The sequence below is a fragment of the Cydia amplana genome, chromosome 2, assembly GCF_948474715.1.
Source record: "Cydia amplana chromosome 2, ilCydAmpl1.1, whole genome shotgun sequence".
Taxonomy (NCBI): domain Eukaryota; kingdom Metazoa; phylum Arthropoda; class Insecta; order Lepidoptera; family Tortricidae; genus Cydia; species Cydia amplana.
Window position 1 is genome coordinate 667004 of NC_086070.1, and position 18024 is coordinate 685027.

The window sequence follows — 18024 nt, forward strand, 5'->3', positions numbered from 1 at the left end:
GCCTGTCGCCAATATGTCGCCAATACGTCGCCTGTCGCTAATATGTCGCCGTTACGTCGCCTGTCGCCAATATGTCGCCAATACGTCGCCTGTCGCTAATATGTCGCCGTTACGTCGCCTGTTGCCAATATGTCGCCTGTCGCCAATATGTCGCCTGTCGCCAATATGTCGCCTGTCGCCAATAGGTCGCCAATACGTCGCCTGTCGCCAATAGGTCGCCAGTGTGTCATAAGGTCACCAGTAAGTCACATGTCGCCGTTATGTCGCCAATATGTCGCCGTTATGTCGCCGTTATGTCGCCGTTATGTCGCCGATATGTCGCCGATATGTCGCCGTTATGTCGCCAATATGTCGCCGTTATGTCGCCGATATGTCGCCGATATGTCGCCGATATGTCGCCGATATGTCGCCGATATGTCGCCAATACGTCACTGTTATGACCCTAGCCATAGGTCCCTAATATGTCGCCAGTACGTCGCCTGTCGCCAATATGTCGCCAGTACGTCGCCTGTCGCCTGTCGCCAATGGGTCGCCGTTGAGTCGCCTGTCGTCAATAGGTCGCCAGTACGTCGCCTGTCGCCAATAGGTCGACGTTGAGTCGCCTGTCGCTAATAGGTCGCCAATATGCCGCCTGTCGTCAATAGGTCGCCAGTACGTCGCCTGTCGCCAGTACGTCGCCTGTCGCCAATAGGTCGCCGTTGCGTCGCCAATAGGTCGCCAGTAAGGGGTATAAAAGGCAGGTGCGCGCCGCGAGCGATTCATTCATTCTTCAACCATCGGCTAGCAGTGACTCTGGTTCTCGGGCGTTTAATATTCGGTAAGCAAAGTTCCTCTACTACTGTTGCTATGTTTGTTTTCGCTTGGAATTATCCTGGTGAATTTAAGCGTGGAAATGGTGTCTGTGTTTGGTTTTGCGGGGACAATATCGTCGTAAAACTGATCTTAGACTTTTGTGGAGATTCTTTGTTACCGAGTACGGGATTTAAATATAGTGAAGTTTCCTACGCAGTGTTTTTCTAAGTGCCGCCACGTTATGCAGGGACAATATCGTTGCATAACAGGGGCTTGGAAAGCGTGATTGTGTTTGGTTTTACGGGGACAATATCGTCGTAAAACTGAACTCAGGCTATTGCGGGGATTCTTTGCTGCTTTGTGTAGTTATAGTGAAGTTTTCTACACTGTGGTTTTCTGAGTGCCGTCACGTTATGCAGGGACAATATCGTTGCATAACAGGGACTTGGAAAGCGTGTCTGTGTTTGATTTTATGGGGACAATATCGTCATAAAACTGAACTTAGATAATGGTGTCTAAGGGAATTTCACTTCTGTGTTTAGTTAGTTTGATTTTGTGAGTAGTTTGGTTCGTAAAATTGAACCTAGTTATTTTAGTGTTTTACTATGGGGTCTTTTGCTATATAGTTTAAAACCAGATCATTGTTTGGACTGACTGTTTGTCCGGCTGGACCGCTCACCCCTTGCGGTGTTAAATGTGAGCTGTCTAGGAGTCTTTTTGTTCCAAGATGAGGGTTATCTTGGCACCTTCTCTTTACCAACATAGAAGGTGAAAAACGTCTCCCTCCTTAGCTCTCCAATGTCCAGCTGTTAGATGAATAGTGGGGGTGTCACATGCGCACCATCCGGAGTAATCTGGGCCCATTTGAAATCTACAGTATTTGGAGGCTTCGTATATTAAATATATTTATTTATACCACTTATATACATAATAGGGACCTGTCTTACCCATGTTGCCACCCTGCCTCTGTGCAACCCGCCATGGGGGGAGACAAGCCCACGAGCTGTTAGGTTGCATTCTCGGAATCGCTCGCCGAACTCTTACAGCTTCTTAGTAGGGATACACTTGCGTATATTCCAAAGTACCAGGTCGATGGTAAGTACGAACTGTGCTTTGGTTATACTAGAGTAGGGACAAAGGGTAGGTTTAGGGTAAATTCACACACAATTATTCGGAATTTAGGGTTCATTTTAGTCTTGGTCTGTAAAATTGATATATTTCTCCTTTTAAAGAACTTCAACTACGGTCTCGCTATACTAAAATTGTGCGTAAATGGGTATAGGGTTTCAGTTGCTTAAATCTTCCAATATTTTAATTTATTTGGGGAAAATAATTAATGTAAAATCTTATCTCTATTTTTATTTATGAAATTCTGGTTTTCTGGTGTAAAGACGAGGTACTGAGTATTACAATCATGTTTCTAAGGTATTTACACAATTAAATCTTAAATATCAAGTTGGGATTAGGAACACAGTCTATTCGGAGATAGAAAATCGACGTCTAGCTGTTTTAGGGAACCTTTGGCAGGCAAGAGTAATCCAAAGGATATTTTGAGTGAAATAATGCTCATCTTGATATTTCAGTCTCATAAAATATAGTATATTTTTAACAAATAAACTTAGTACTTCGTTTATACTTCTAAAAGACTAGAAATACAGTTTATATTTTAGTTCTGGGGAATGGAAATGGGATTCGCATCCCTAGCTTTTGAAATAAAAAAGAATAGTAATTTTGATGACTGATGGATACTTTGACACTTCTTTCCATAGCCATCTAGGTACGCATAGGTTCCGAAGTGTTGGTCATAGCCCGTCTGGCTAAAGAGGTAGGGTAGGAGTTCCAATTGACCTTGCTGATTGGACTAGGAGCCCCCAATCCTGCATCGAGCGTATGGGTAGCATATTTCGTATAGAAGCTGGTAGTTAATAATATTAACTTGAAATGCTAGGTGTAAATGGGCTTACCCCAGGAGTGCTACTCATATGTTATCCCGGAGGCTTAATAGATTGTGGCAGGCTTTTACCAACCCCATTTTTAAACTCATTTTATCAAATATATTTCTTTTATATTGGTATTATCATGTATGCTGCATTTATCTAAATAATATTGTTTGAAGTAAAATATAGCATCATTTACATTACACTAATAAATTCTGGTAATTTTTGGTACTATTTCTATAATTTATCAAGTTATTCGTTAACATCATAATAAGCATGCTTCCAATATTATAATATATTTTTCCCTAAAGTCCAGGTAATTGTAAATAAGTCGGAGTCCAAAATTTAGCTGATACTCATTAAAGAACTTAGGGTACCGCGGTTCACATCGAGGGGTCCTAACGCTAGACTAGACGATCACGACTAAATCACATGGCCATATTCTAAGGGTAAATCTAAAGAGGGTGTTTATATTATGGTTAGTTAAGTAAGTAAGTAAGTAGTTAGGTAGAGGGAGGTGACAATCCCGATTTAGATTTATTTACTTGTTACGAATTTAATCTTAGTTTGATACGACCTTGATCGCTCACGCTGATTTGTGCATACGGAGTCAAGGTCGTATCAAAACCGTAGCAAATTGCTAAATCTGAATCTGGCTCCTGAAATTTTCTTGTAAGTAAATCGAAGTTTTAAAGTATATGCAAAAGCTTCGTTCAGTATTTGAAGAAGAAACTCCGCAGAAGCACTTCAGACTCCCAAGTCAATAAGCACAATCGGATTTGCGGTTGGCTTTCTCTCAGTGTAAAGTGACGTCAGGAAGATGTCGGGATTATTCTGATTTCTGAGAGCTTCGATCTGTTCGAACGTGCGGGGAATATTAAAAACGGCCGACTGTGCAGGGAAAACTAAATACCATGTAAAGATCCGAATGTCATACCGATATTTGAAAGCTTGTTGATAAATACGAATTAATAAATTAGATTTTTTTGAAACACTAACATAACAGAGCCAATATTTTGAACTTGATTATTAGAACAACTGTGTACACACAATATATTATTTAAAATTTGTATGATAAGTGCTTAAATATGATGTCGATGGAGATGGATTGATCTCAGAATGATAAATGAATATAAAAATTTGAAAAAACGTATGATCAAATAACTCAGTTTCTAGTTTTTGGTAACACTACACATTCATAATCCAGCCTTGCTTACAACCACTAACACTAATTTAGTGTCATATTAGCTGAAGTTGATCGTGCGTCCCCGGCGGTCGCCATTACCTCGGATTTCGCAAACTTAATGGGTCCGTGATGGCACGTGCTCTATGAGCGGTCTTCGAATCCTGAAGTTTAGGCTTGATTCGATGTTACTTTTATACGTATTCTAATACTAGATTTTGCCCGCGACTTCGTCTGCGTGGAGTTAGTAATTTGGGTAGCTTATTTTTACCTAATCTGCTTTTTAACGATTCCCCATACAAACTTCCACCACCCTTTTCACCCCCTTAAAGGGAGATTTTTGGGATAAAAACTACCCTATGTGCTTCCCCGGGACTCAAACTATCTCCATACCAAATTTCAACTAAATCGGTTTAGCGGTTATTGATTGCCCATACAAATTTCCACCCCCCTTTTCACCACCTAAAGGGGTGAGTTCTCAGATAAAAAATATCCTATGTCCTTCCCCGGGACTCAAACTATCTTCATACCAAATTTCAACTAAATCGGTTCAGCGGTTTAAGCGTGAAGAGGTAACAGACAGACAGACAGACACACGTACTTTCGCATTTATAATATTAGTATGGATATAGACTTCGAGCTAAGCATGAAATTTGTTAGTCAGTACTTTCCGGGCGATAACGTTCTCTTAAATGATTGTAATTACTAATTAACTACCTATCTAATCTAACATCTTAGAATCAGCAGATATTAATTTATTCTTTTAAATATTGAATCATATTAGCAACCATTTTATAAATTATGAATTAGGAGGAAACAACTAAAGTTATTTTTATTTCCTACGTATTTTGGTGGCTACTGTCAATCCACCAATGTGGCGACAGCTGACATTTTCGAGGCTCTTTGATACTCAATTAACTAATTGAAGGGTCATAGCCTGAGAGGTTTGTTCAACATCTGTGGCTTCAATTTAATATTAGTACTAATGAGACTGCGAGTACTCGTAATGTCAAATCAATATCAAATCAAGTTCCGATTTTCAAAGTTCTAATGCCACTCCTATGATGATTGACCTGATTGGGTCGGTGACAGGACCAAACTCGAGGACGACTCGGATTCCTAGTTAATTATTAAAGTTAGACCTCAATACATTTAAATAACTTCGTTATTATATAGCTTGGTAAAGGGCAGGATAAAATACCTTAGCAGGCAGTTTAACTTTATTTACGCGGACAAAATCACTTATTAGATAAATATTCAAACATCCTTTCGAAGGTATTCACCTATTAATCTAGCGTAGTGGCTATACGAGTAGTAACATATGATATGAAATAAAATGAAATGTATTATTCATAACATATAGGTCATTACATAATGGGATTGTTTTACATTTGGTATATTTAATAAATACTTAATTAGTTAAATTACATTAGATTATATTATTATACTGATACGCCATATATAATTATATTCTAGAATTCATTTCCCGCGTATCCACTTGCTCCATTTGTCCCAACTGGCTGCTTGAAACAGGGCTGCCAATACATAATTTTTGATTATATGATCTAGTACCTGGAATTATACGAAATTCGATTGCATTATACGAGAACACAATTTAAAAAAAAAACGATTAATAAAAAATATGGATATTGTAAAAACTGGGGTCTTACCGCGAAGACCGAAATTCGAAAATTGCGGGGGTCTTTCTCTTTTACTCCAAAGGCGTAATAAGAGTGACAGAGAGGGACGCCCGCAATTTGCGATCTTTGATTTTTGCAATTATAGCCCCGACGTAGATGTACGGTTCCATTAAATTGTATAACAGTATTGACACACTGTTTTTTGAAGTATTGTCAGTAGTTTGACATCGGTGTTTTTTTTCGTATCCAATTATACCGATTGACCACCTATACGTAATAGATACAAAAAAATTCCATTATACGCATTTCGTATCCAATTCTACGATCTGGCAGCCCTGGCTTGAAAAGCTATCTCTGTCCTAATTTATCTGACAAGCACAATATCGACGGATATAATCTGACTTGATTCGGATTAGGTATCTCCCAAATTGGAGCTGCTAAATTAAGAATATTAAGCCTAGAAACCTAAATTCATAAAGCCGACCTCCTCTCGTAAAGTAAACAAGTAAGAGAATCGAGTAAAGGGCGATAGAGTGAGAACAAGAAAAGTCTGCAACGATTTTGATAGCCCACGCATTAAAAGTGTTCTTTTAAACGTCAAACTTCTATGAAATTATAATAAATATGACGTATAAATATTATTTGCACTGCGTGTTCTATCAAAATCGTTGCAGACTTATCTTAGTCTAACTCCGGTAGAGCTCTTTGTATGGCGGCTAAAGAATTTCCATTTGGTTCGTATGGTATGAGTGAATCTCAGTTTCATGAGATTTTACTGACTGTAATATTATATTTCGTTGCTCTGTAAATTGTATAACTTTTTCCGGGGCTAGCTCTCAAACCCTCACAGATAACATACTCGTACCGATCTTACCACTTAGCATTGACAAGGGTCGATATTCAAATTTCTCTGGGTCTATTCTAGGCTGCCCTCACTGGCGTCGATTTGGATGGAAAAGGGTTACTTATTCGTGCTAATTCTATACCTACAATCATAAGTTTGCGAACTTATTGTACTTTTATAAATTACACATGCGTGACGGGGCAAAAAAATGTGGTTCATTAACTACTGACATTGCTATGTGTTAGCTCAAGTCATGTTTTCATTTACACGAACTAGGGTAACGGCACCAGTGGCCAGCCAGGTACCAGTGGTCAGCCTTTTGAGTCGTTTATTGGTCATAAATATCTGGTATATTCGTTTAAACAAATCACGAGTACTCAAATAGGAGCTTTGATTCCTTATTGGTTAATACGTCACACGACAGGTGCGGTGAGGGAACGGGGGGAAGAGATATACTCGTTCATACAGGTGCTGTTTGTCGACGAGTGCAATAGTGTCATGTCCGCCATATTTTTTACTGCACGTGGTGTTCTCTTAACAGGCAAGATAAACTATGTTTTAATGTTAAAAGTTATTGTTTTTGTTAATGATTGGTTTATTTATTAGTTTATCTATTAAATTGCATTATATTTGAATGAAAATATTAATATTTCACTTATAAATTGAGGGGGCTGGCCACTGGATAACACTTTTTTCCAAAGAATCCAGTGCCCAGCCCCCCACGGCTGACCTTTGGGTTATTCGTTTATTTTATTATTTTCGAGCCAATGCGACCGTTAGGATCGTTAAATTTACATTTTCAAATTTAGTTAGGCATGCCCTAGTCAATTTAAAGTAAAACCCAGTAGTCAGCCGCATTTGAAATAACGTTTTAATGCGGCTGAGCACTGGGTTTCGCGGATCCAGTACTCAGCCATTGACCTTGCTTGGTACGTCGCCGCCAAAAATATGTCCACATTTTTAAACCCTATCTCATTGAAATAAGGTTCAAAAGTGTATACATATTTTTGACGTTAACTATACATAACTATCATTTTGCTTTTTCCTGGTCGGTATATGACTTTGTTTATTAATGATAATTAGATCTGCATAGACTCCATTAATTATTTTTTACCGAATACCTACTAGGAACATAATTATATATTACCTGATTTACCTCATTAATTTTTGACGGATTAATTATTAGAAAATAAATATTGCGATTCTTAGTTTGCAAGAATAGTGTTAGTTAATTAACTACCTATGGCCAACAAATTTCGTGTTTTAAGAATTGTATGTACCTATAAGCTTTTTTTTTTATTAAATAAGTAAACAAGTAGGTAATTAATACATATGTATATGCAAAAAAATTATAAACTAAAATTAAAAACTACAACTAACTACAATAACAATAACTAAAATAGTAATAAAAAATAGATATTTGTATAACATCGTTGATTTTGATATATGCAAAAAATTATAAACTAAAATTAAAAACTACAACTAACTACAATAACGATAAAAAAAATTATAAAGAAAAAATAAATATTATAATATCGTTGATTTTGATATAAATATTAGTGATTTTGATCTAATTATTATGAATAGTTTATATAGGCTGAGTACTGGGTACACAGAGGCTGCTTACTGGATTTTGGAGGCTGACTACTGGAGAAAAGTGCCACTTTTTGTTTAAACTTAATTAGAGATATTATAAAGAGGATTGTTATTTTTTTAAATAGTTTGTTTTAAAACTATGATAAACAATTGATCTAACCATATCATTTGTTTAATTATCCGACTAATCATGTAGAAATGCCGGACGTTCAAACTTAAAAAAGTCGTTATAAGGCTGACTACTGGTGCCTTTACCCTATCTAGAGTTAACTTTATTCAACGTTCTGTACCTACAGTTGATTTCGCTTGAGGTGAAATTCCTATTTACGTATTTCTTTTAATCATAAATTTAACATACATTATGTATGTAACATAATAGCCACGCCTATTTCTCGGAGGGGTAGGCAGAGACCACAGATTTCCACTTGCTACGATCTTGAAATACCTCTTTCACTTTCATTAATCATCATCTTAAAGTATTTTTATTATAATAAACTTGAAACGTCGTAAAAGTGTCTAAGTGAAAATTCCTCTAAAAAGCAGCTAAAGAGCTTAATAGCAATGTTAGCTTAAAAAGAGAATAAGCTCTAGCAATTTCAAAGTGTAATGGAATGTTAAGCTCGGAAGCACGAAGCACGACTTCGCAAATCGCAAACAAGATTTTCAGCTAAAATTAAAGTAGAGTAGCAGCGGATTATTTCAGTCGTTATGTAATCGTACCTAGATTCCATGGTAATAAAACGAAAAATGCCTTTACATTTTTGAGTAAATGTGCAATTTTACTATTTAATCTTTGTGCAAATAATAGACAATCCCCGTGTATGCAAAACCGGATGTAGTCTGCGGGGCTCGATAATTGAAATTCGATCTCCCCTCCACCCCCTCGCCCCCTGATTTCACCCCTTGTCATCTCGTATTCCGGAAGCTGCTATAAAAAGATCTCTAATTGGATGTTCAGGTTTGTGCTGCTCGGTTTTCCTATTGTGATTAAAGAAGATTTATTGGAAAAATATAACTTTTTTTTAAGTCCCGACGGAGAAAGAGGGGGTTATAAATTATAACTTTAACGTGTGTATACCAGCCCTAGTAGCACGGTCGCATTTTTATCGTTTATCACCATGCCTGTCACGTTCTAACAAGTATGTAAGTGCGAAAGTGACGGGCATAGTGATAGTCGATAAAAATGGAACCGTGCTGAGCCCGCTGGTGTATACAGACACACATGGTACAGATACAGGTGTGCCTGTGGCGTCATAGATCCACTTATGAACCGATTTGAGTGCGGTTCTTAACCCTTAAAGACACGTTTTAATTCACTAGTGGCGCTGTTTTTTATGTTTGTTACCTCAAAATTACACTTCTTACGCTATTGGGAAACTGATTCTTTTATTTGAAAGTACTTATATAATTATAACAGATACAATTTAAATATTTTAATACAAAACTATTATTGTATGTATGATAGTATGTCTATGGGCTGAAAGTAAATGAAGATAAAAACAAGGGTTTATCTACCCTGTCGCCGACTGTACACTGCACTGGACGTGTCAAAGTCCATTAGTGTAATAGGCAGTGTCAATTAGCACCTTTTACGGCGTATGATCAAAAAAGCCGCCGCCGTTTTTGGTTCAGGTAAGTTGCGACAGTGCGAAAACTATTACAGAAGCGCGCTTTAAACAGTGTCGGCATTTTTGTTGTCTATTAAATTAATTAACGGAAACGGTTATGTAATTCAACGGAAAGAAAATAATTTCGGTGCGCTATATTACATTGGAATTTTTTTCCCAAAATGTTACAACGTAGAGAAATTACGGGCTGGCATAGGCATCTGAGTATTAAAAGGTATATATATTAGTAGGTGTCACGCACATATAAAGAATTTCAGCACCACTCAAAGTTCTTATTTCCATATTTTTACTACCAATTTGTCTGTGTATTTAACCATTTGTTTAAAATGATCTGATAAGCGGCTAAGCTTGCGTTGTGAGTTTTTAAGCGTTTATTCCTTGACTTAAATTGAAATGATGACAGTTAGTAGTACTTAGTTTGTTAGACGAATATAATAAAAGTTTAATGCACAAGCCAATAATTGTTAGCTATTATATTAGTGACACTCACACCAGTCACACCAGACCTTGGTTGCGACACAATAATTGCGATAGTAGGTACGCATTAGACTAAACACTAACCCCGATATGATCCCATTTTCAAACCGCACTTCATTAAAATTGAGCAACCGGTGACCATCTACACCATAAAATATTACATCTATATTTCTAAAACATTTACTAACCTTAAATATTCCAACACGCTTACTACGTTTTAGAACCACCGTAGTAAGTGATCATCTTCCACTTAAAAGCACAGTCTAATAGACGTACAGCCATATGTAAATCATTGAGACATAAGACCTTTTCGCACATCGCGCGTAAGCAAGGCTTAGGGCCGTCTGTAGGTTTCGTATTGACATAGGATTCCCGAAGGTTAATTTAGTGTTTATAGTTATAGTGCACGCATGAGCGGATTCATTTATCGTTGTGACATCGTATCGTATTTTAGGATACATATTAGGTATATCGATTTCCCAACGGCGACGAGTTGAGTTTATTTCTCTGAATGTCTTGGACGCGTATGAAGATTCTTAAAATATGATAACGATTTTATTTCATTTCACTATGGTATTTAATCATATTTTTACAGAAAGGTGTTCTTTTTTATATTACTTATTGCGCAATTCAAGTAAGAAAACCGTTTACAAAAGATACACCGATTCAATGTAGAAGCAGAATAGATGCAGTTTTTATGGAAAAATATCACTACATAGTATAAAACAAAGTCGCTTCCCTGTCTGTCTGATTTTGATGCAGTTTTTTTAAATAGATATATAGAGTGATTCAAGAGGAAGGTTTAAAATGTATAATTTGTTAACCCGTGCGGAGCCGGGGCGAGTCGCTAGTTTATTATAAAATACTTTTCGAAAAGAATAACTTTTTGAAACTCATAAACACGTATTAATTGCTCATTATGGTCTTGACTGTATATTCGTAGGTATATTGAAAACTTTGAACTTATTTTTTAAACAATATTCATATTGTTTAAAAAATTTAGAGCATCATCGCTCAATCAAACGACGTATGAGAAACAAAGTTCCGCTTTCCTCACTCTCTTTATATCGCGGCAGTCCATTATCATTAGCGCCTACTTTTCGTCCCGTGTTGCTGCTAAATGAGCATTTGTTAGAAAAAAATGTAAGACGTTGTAAGTCTGGCGTACGCGGCTTAGTTTACTATAATAATGGGAAGCTGAAATCTTTTTATGCTTTTTCGGGACATGTTAGACCGTGGCGTAAGTACTTGCTGTAAGTATAAAATTGTAATTTTTGTTATGTTTGACTTTGATGCCTCTGTGTATTAATTAATTCTATGTCGTGGCCAGATCTTAAAATTGATAATTTCATGATACTAATGATGTGGCAATCATTTCATGAAATGATCTTTTGGCCAACCCATGAAAAAGTCAACCCTAACCTAACCATATCATGAAGTGATCAATCCTAAAATGGAATTTCATGAAATTTTGATATTCTATAATCTGGCCACTGCTATACGTAGCAGTGGTGGCGTGCCGTCAGAATTAGATTCCCACTGAATTGCCAAATTTTTTGCCAGTTGACTTTTTACTACGGCTCACGAAGACACGGAATGACAAGAATAGCTCCGGATTTCCTAATTATAATTTTGGCGCGCCGCCACCGCTATATCATATGCTAAAATATGTAAAGTACCTATTTTTAGATTTTAAACAGACGAAACTTGTGGCTTTTACACCGAAACGGAAACAATACTTTATCGAGATAGTGCCCTCCCCTCGAATCACCCGGCCAAAATAACAGAGAGCGACTTTAAACTACCTAATTGAAATCGGCCATTCACACCGCCCCTTCTTCCCCAGGTCGATGTGCTCGGACTTGGTGTACGTGATCCTCTTCCCGCAACTGCTCATGGTGGTCCACTTCAAGAAGTACTGCAACACGTACGGCTCGCTGTCCGCGTACATAGTGGCCCTCCTCGTGCGGCTGACGGGAGGCGAGAAGATGCTGGGGCTGGCCCCGTTGATTCACTACCCTGGCTGGGATCCGGAGACTGAACAGCAGCTGTTCCCCTTCAGGACTATGGCGATGGTGATGTCGCTGTTCACGTTGGCGTTCATATCCTGGCTGTCCGTGTAAGTACATCTTATAGAAGAAGTATTTTCTTTTACCTGTATTCTTTTTCGTTACATGGAACCGTTTATATTATTTTGGAGGATATAATATGTAAGTAGGTTTGTATGTTCCAGGGTTCCAAAGTTTTTTGTTTCATTCGTTGAATTACGGTGCTTGTTAGCATGTTTTATGAATAAATAATAAAATGTCCCTTACAGATTTACTTTGGTTGATTGACGAATTAGCATGCTCACTTTGAAGTTGTATGTAAATCCATTAAAAGAGGACAAACAATTCAGAGGGCTGTAACTTAATTATTCAGGATGTAAATATCGCTAATTTATTCCCTTCACATTTCAATGCGATATAGAGTAATTAATTATTATTCAGGGCACAAATGGGTGAAATTATGAGTATAAATATTGACCAACATTATTACTGTATGTTGTCCAAGAAAGGGCGTATTTTTTAGGATCGTATGGATATTTTAGGGCGTATTTTTTAAGGAGAGTTGCAAGCGTCCATGGATATACAGTAACAGATAAAAAAGAATAACCTAAAATGTTAATCTGTCAATTTTTATAAGCCTAATAATTGTCCCAAAATAACAATATTTGATGACAATCCTCTCGTATATTTTCCCCAGCATTTTGACTAATTATTTACTAAAGCAGATATTTAAAATTCAGACAGATAGACACAAATTACCTAGCAAAAGGGAACTTGAAAAGACAAGGACTAACAATTTCCGAGGATTCCTATTCAACGAATCGAATGATTATATTATTTCGATAATTTCATTCACATAATTATTTCGAATTCAGGAAGCCATTTGGGATATTTATTTTATCGTCCCTTATTCATATTCATCTTGTAACGGACGTAAATTTTGTTAACGCTTAATGAGGCATTCGATATTAGTTAAATTGTGTATTTAAATTTAAATGTTTATACATCACTGGCAATCACGGGTATTTGTGTATTTTTTTACAAATTCGTATTTTAGGAAAATTTTGCAATTCGGTGTAGGAGGAAAATGGGGATTACGTTTGGAATTCTTATCACCATCTTTATTTGTGTGTGATTCCGATCATTCATTAGTCAAATAATGCCACTTACTTCTCTAAATCAAGACCTACCTTGTTGGTTAGACTTCATCAAATAAATAATCCCAAACGAGACGATCGTCTTTGCACAATTCACAGAGCGACGTATCCGATGCCTTTTATAGAAGCAGTATATAACCTGTCATTATGCAGTGGAACCTCGATAACTCGTCGGCGAACGGTTAATTGATAAGGCGAAATCCTCATTAGCACTTATTTAAATGTCGATTGAAATTAAAGCCTAAAACCTTTGTAATTTTGATTTGTCCTCGTATTTCGATAATATCTTGAAGCTCGATACTCCCCGTAAGACGAAATCTTTTATCTTTTACCTTACAATTCGTGTTATATAGGTTCTACAGTCATTAAAATTGCGCCACACGGGTCTAGAATTATTCCGTTCATCTTCACATTGTTACGTTTCATAATGCCTAGAATGCTTTCTGTCCGTTGTTATGTCCGTTTTATAAAAGATACTTTCCTTTTCCTTTGTAGAAAATTATTGTTAAATTGGTAATGTTCCTTCCTTTCATAATTTATATAACGTCTCACGACGGTTGATCGCTTGATAATTTTGATTAAACATTAGAGCGATACACGATTCCCTTCTAATATTATGGGTAATAAATTGCGGGATTAGTCCTAAATAATCGTGTAGTTTATCTTCAAGGTTTTGTGTGATTTGTTTGTGTGCTTTTATCTTCTTGTGCCGAGTGCAGTCTAATTTCATCGCCATGGCATTCAAGTTTTCAAAGATGGTGGACTTGCGTGGCCATTCGTTTACAAACACTTCCTAATTCAGAAAAGGTCAAATAAAATTATCATTTAAATGCCCAAATGCCTAAATATAAAGTGCGGTGCAATAATAGCTAAGTAATGAATACACACGTCTCTTTCGGATTGTTTTTAAAGTAGGTACTCACAAAGTACTACTTGACGTATAGTAAACAAGTATGTAACTGCTTCGCTAAATATTAATGTAATCTATACTTAACTTACCTGACAAAAGTATAAACGTAATTGGGTATATTCCGGGATACGTCTTTCCAGAGGTTTCTGTCTACGCTTTTTGATTGAAGGGCCGAAACAATAAAATATTTATGTCTCTCGTATATTTATTTCAAATTTTTGGACCAATGTTTATGGATGAAAAGTATGATTGATTTATTAATTTATTAATATATACCTATTGGTTCCACTTGAAGGTAATTAAGAGATGCCACGAATATTCGGAAACTATTCGGTATTCAGCCTATTCGGCCACTTTGCCGAATATTCGGTATTCGGCCTAATGTTGCCTACTATTCGGCCGAATACCGAATATCTGTTGCACCTACTTAAAAAGAAAAATTGCACAATAAAAATAACCAAATACTATGTAGGTATATTTAGAATGTGTTCTTGGAAAGTTGTTAAATACGAAGACCCTTTTTTGAGCATTTGTTGATTAAAAAACATTTTATTTTTATCATGAGTCTGATTTGTTTGACTCTATTCTTTAATTCTGTTCAACAAAAATATACCTTAGCTAACGTCATCTAACGTTGAGCTTTGATGGCGATCAGTTTTCATAATAATTGTGACCCAAAATGATCGCATGTCATGCCGAATATTCGGTATTCGGCCGAGAGAGGGGCCGAATATTCGGTATTCGGCCAAAACCACTTTTCGGGGCATCTCTAGTAATTATGAATATTTTCGAAAAAATAACGTCGAAGCGTCAGCAGGCGTCGACCGAGCCGATTCGAGCCGAACGACGACGCCTTTGTACCTCTTATTCACGCAATAAGCCATAAAGCTTTTTTTTCTATCAGCTTTTGCCAATTCCGCGTTAATAGATGTGGGACCCTACAGGGTCAGTTGCATCACTTGCATCAACCACTACTCAGAGTATTACTTATTGCAAAAACAGTAATTGAATGAATTAATGAGTGAATGTGACTTAAGCGCACGATATTACGGTAAAAATAATTTAAAAAAAACAACGGGTTGCACTCCGGGAGTGCCGACAGAAGTGAAAACTCAATGACTAGTCCAAAATGTCTGCAGCACTATGTATAATTGACCCATCCTCCTTTCTATTGAAAAACTTTAGTTCCGAAATTGCTGGTCAGTGAGCTTGTTTAAAATTCGAAATTCAAATTTGTAGCGTTAATTGTTTAAAATTCAAATAGAAATTGTAAAGTTACCTTGCAGACCTCGCATCTAAATATTCTAATTTTATTCACCAGTATAGTATGGCTCTTCTGAGGTGAACTTTTCGCTTCGAACCATAATCTTTCAAACAAAGGCCATTGTCTCTATTATCGCAAACGCGCTAGCTCGAGCGTTAGCACGTGCCAGTACAACATTCATATTGAAAAACAACCGGTATCGTCATAGTATTAAGGTTCAAATTTAATGTCACTGATATTCTAGATATTACGTTTTGGTAGTGTAGGACCATAGACCGCCCCGAAGCGATACGGCACTCATATTATTTTGATACTTAGTGTGGTGTTCAAAATGAAACGTGGTTATCTAATCTATCTATGTAATAACTTTAAACGAGCAATTCTTGTTTATTTATTTATTTATTTATATATATATATATATATTTCGGGGATCTCGGAAACGGCTCTAACGATTTCGATGAAATATGCTATATGGGGGTTTTCGGGGGCGAAAAATCGATCTAGCTAGGTCTTATCTCTGGGAAAACGCGCGTTTTCGAGTTTTTATATGTTTTCCGAGCGAAGCTCGGTCACCCAGGTATTTTATCATTTTACGGTCACGTAATCGCCTTACGCTGTCTCAAGTTTATCATTTTTTCCCCACCTCAAAAAGTGCCCAGCGCCGCTAAAGAAGTTTTCACTTCAAAAATCTTGAAGAGACTTTTTGGTCCACAGGGATGCTGACAAGCAATAATGTGTCAACCCACATTAATTTTGCAATAATGCCAACTCAAAAAAATGACGAAAAAAATTTGACATATTATTGCAAAATTAATGTGGGTTGACACATTTTTGCTAAACAGCATCCAGTTGGCGGTTCAACTTGCTATCGGTACCTACGAAAAAAGAAAACAATAATTTTTCAAAATATCGCTGGTCTTATACTTGTATAACACGATTTTGTTGTGTGCTTGAATTCAACTCTAGTACTATAAAATTTATCGAACGCTTTAACGGTGACAGACGGTTTGGTGCAACCGATCCATAGTGTCGTGACGACATTGTCGTGACGTGCGTCGCGTGACGCCGTGACGTAAGTGGCGCTTCACGACCAGCAGCTTGAACCATTATCCGTCGCTAATATCCGAGATGACAACTAAATGGGCCCTGAGATTATAGACGGTTAGATTTGACTTTGATGTTTGATGGTGGATTGCAAAATTATCCCTGTTAAACGAGTATTATTAGTTTGTATGGACTGTAATTGTATATATTATTTATTTTATTTATTTATTACACGCCTACCAATATATGCCGACGTAAATATGTATGACCAAAACGGAACGCATATGACACGTTGCAGTAGGTAGGCACTCACTGCGTTAAGTTCTGGCATGGTGGTCGTTTTATTGGACCCTGCTAGAATCATCATTAATCGTTGAAATGGTTAATTTTGGTAAAAGGAAACTTTTATATTTTGATAATATGTGCATCCAAATCGTAGATCGTGGTTTGAAAATACGTGGAAGATTGTTCTTTACCACTATTTTTTTGGACGTAGGTTCTGCTGTACGTCCCAGTATAATACTGCTGCAAAAAAAAACAACTCTTGGTGGAAGGCACAGTTAACTTCCATCCCCATTTTTCAACCTCATCTCTCTCCCGCAGGTACCTCTTCAACTCCGGCTACCTCAGCCCCGAATCCGACTACTTCAACTGCGTAGTCAACATCCCCGAGGACATGGGCCGTGTGGACGAGCCGTCCGAGGCCGGCGAGCAGATGTCCGTGCTCGGCGGCGTGCCGGGCCGGCTGTACGGGGCCGCGTCCACACTGGTCGGGCCAGACGAGCGTGCTGGACGCATCAACCCCGCCTTGGAGCCTGATGATGACTTAGATGACCCCAACGATGGACCCACACCCCTGTTTGGTTCGAGCTCTGCCCCCCCGCCCGTTCAGCCGCTTGGCAAACAGACAGCTTTCTGAGACGATACATACTTCTACTAAAGAAGCACGGATGGGCTGGCTAAATGTGACTCTGCAACGGCATTTTTTAATTACTGAGTGATCAATTGTCGACTTTTGAATAAACATAAACATAATTTATTTAAAAACACGTATTTCATGGTTACATTCGAATGAATAGTGTTTATTTGATTGCGCATTTTCAATTTCTTGCGTGAAAAATCATCTGTCTTTATATGTCATTTCAATATTTGTGTTTGTTACAAAGAAAAAAAAAATTACAGGAGTTTGCGAAATTTTATAGAAAAGTGGGCTAAATTTGTTGTATTTCTCAGTGCATAGTTGCAGAGTGTCGTGAAGCACCCTATATTGACTGGAATGATGCTCAAATCAAGGACGTGTCTTCTTCCGATTCTTTTGTAACCAACGACGTTTTTCACATAGTTGTAAGTGCCAGCACTTAGACGATGTAGATCGGCCTGGTCCACCCTAGGCTGAAAATTTTCGGGGAAATCATGGCCTGAAATTTTTAAACCGAAGAAATTTTGATACAGAGAATGTAGCATATTTCTATGCTATAGGATTTATTTTGGACAAAGAGTAAAA

At 37.3% G+C, this 18024-nt stretch overlaps 1 protein-coding gene across 1 annotated transcript in view; it reads left to right on the forward strand.

Moving 5' to 3' along the window:
* The window catches only part of LOC134662002 (high-affinity choline transporter 1), a 41743-nt gene extending 24244 nt beyond the window's left edge, over window positions 1–17499 (forward strand). The window contains exons 9-10 of the mRNA XM_063518239.1: window positions 11944–12216; window positions 17124–17499. Coding sequence (XP_063374309.1) covers window positions 11944–12216; window positions 17124–17439 — 589 coding nt within the window. The 3' untranslated portion in view covers window positions 17440–17499. The remainder of the gene's footprint in view (window positions 1–11943; window positions 12217–17123) is intronic.
* Window positions 17500–18024: the final 525 nt, after the last annotated feature.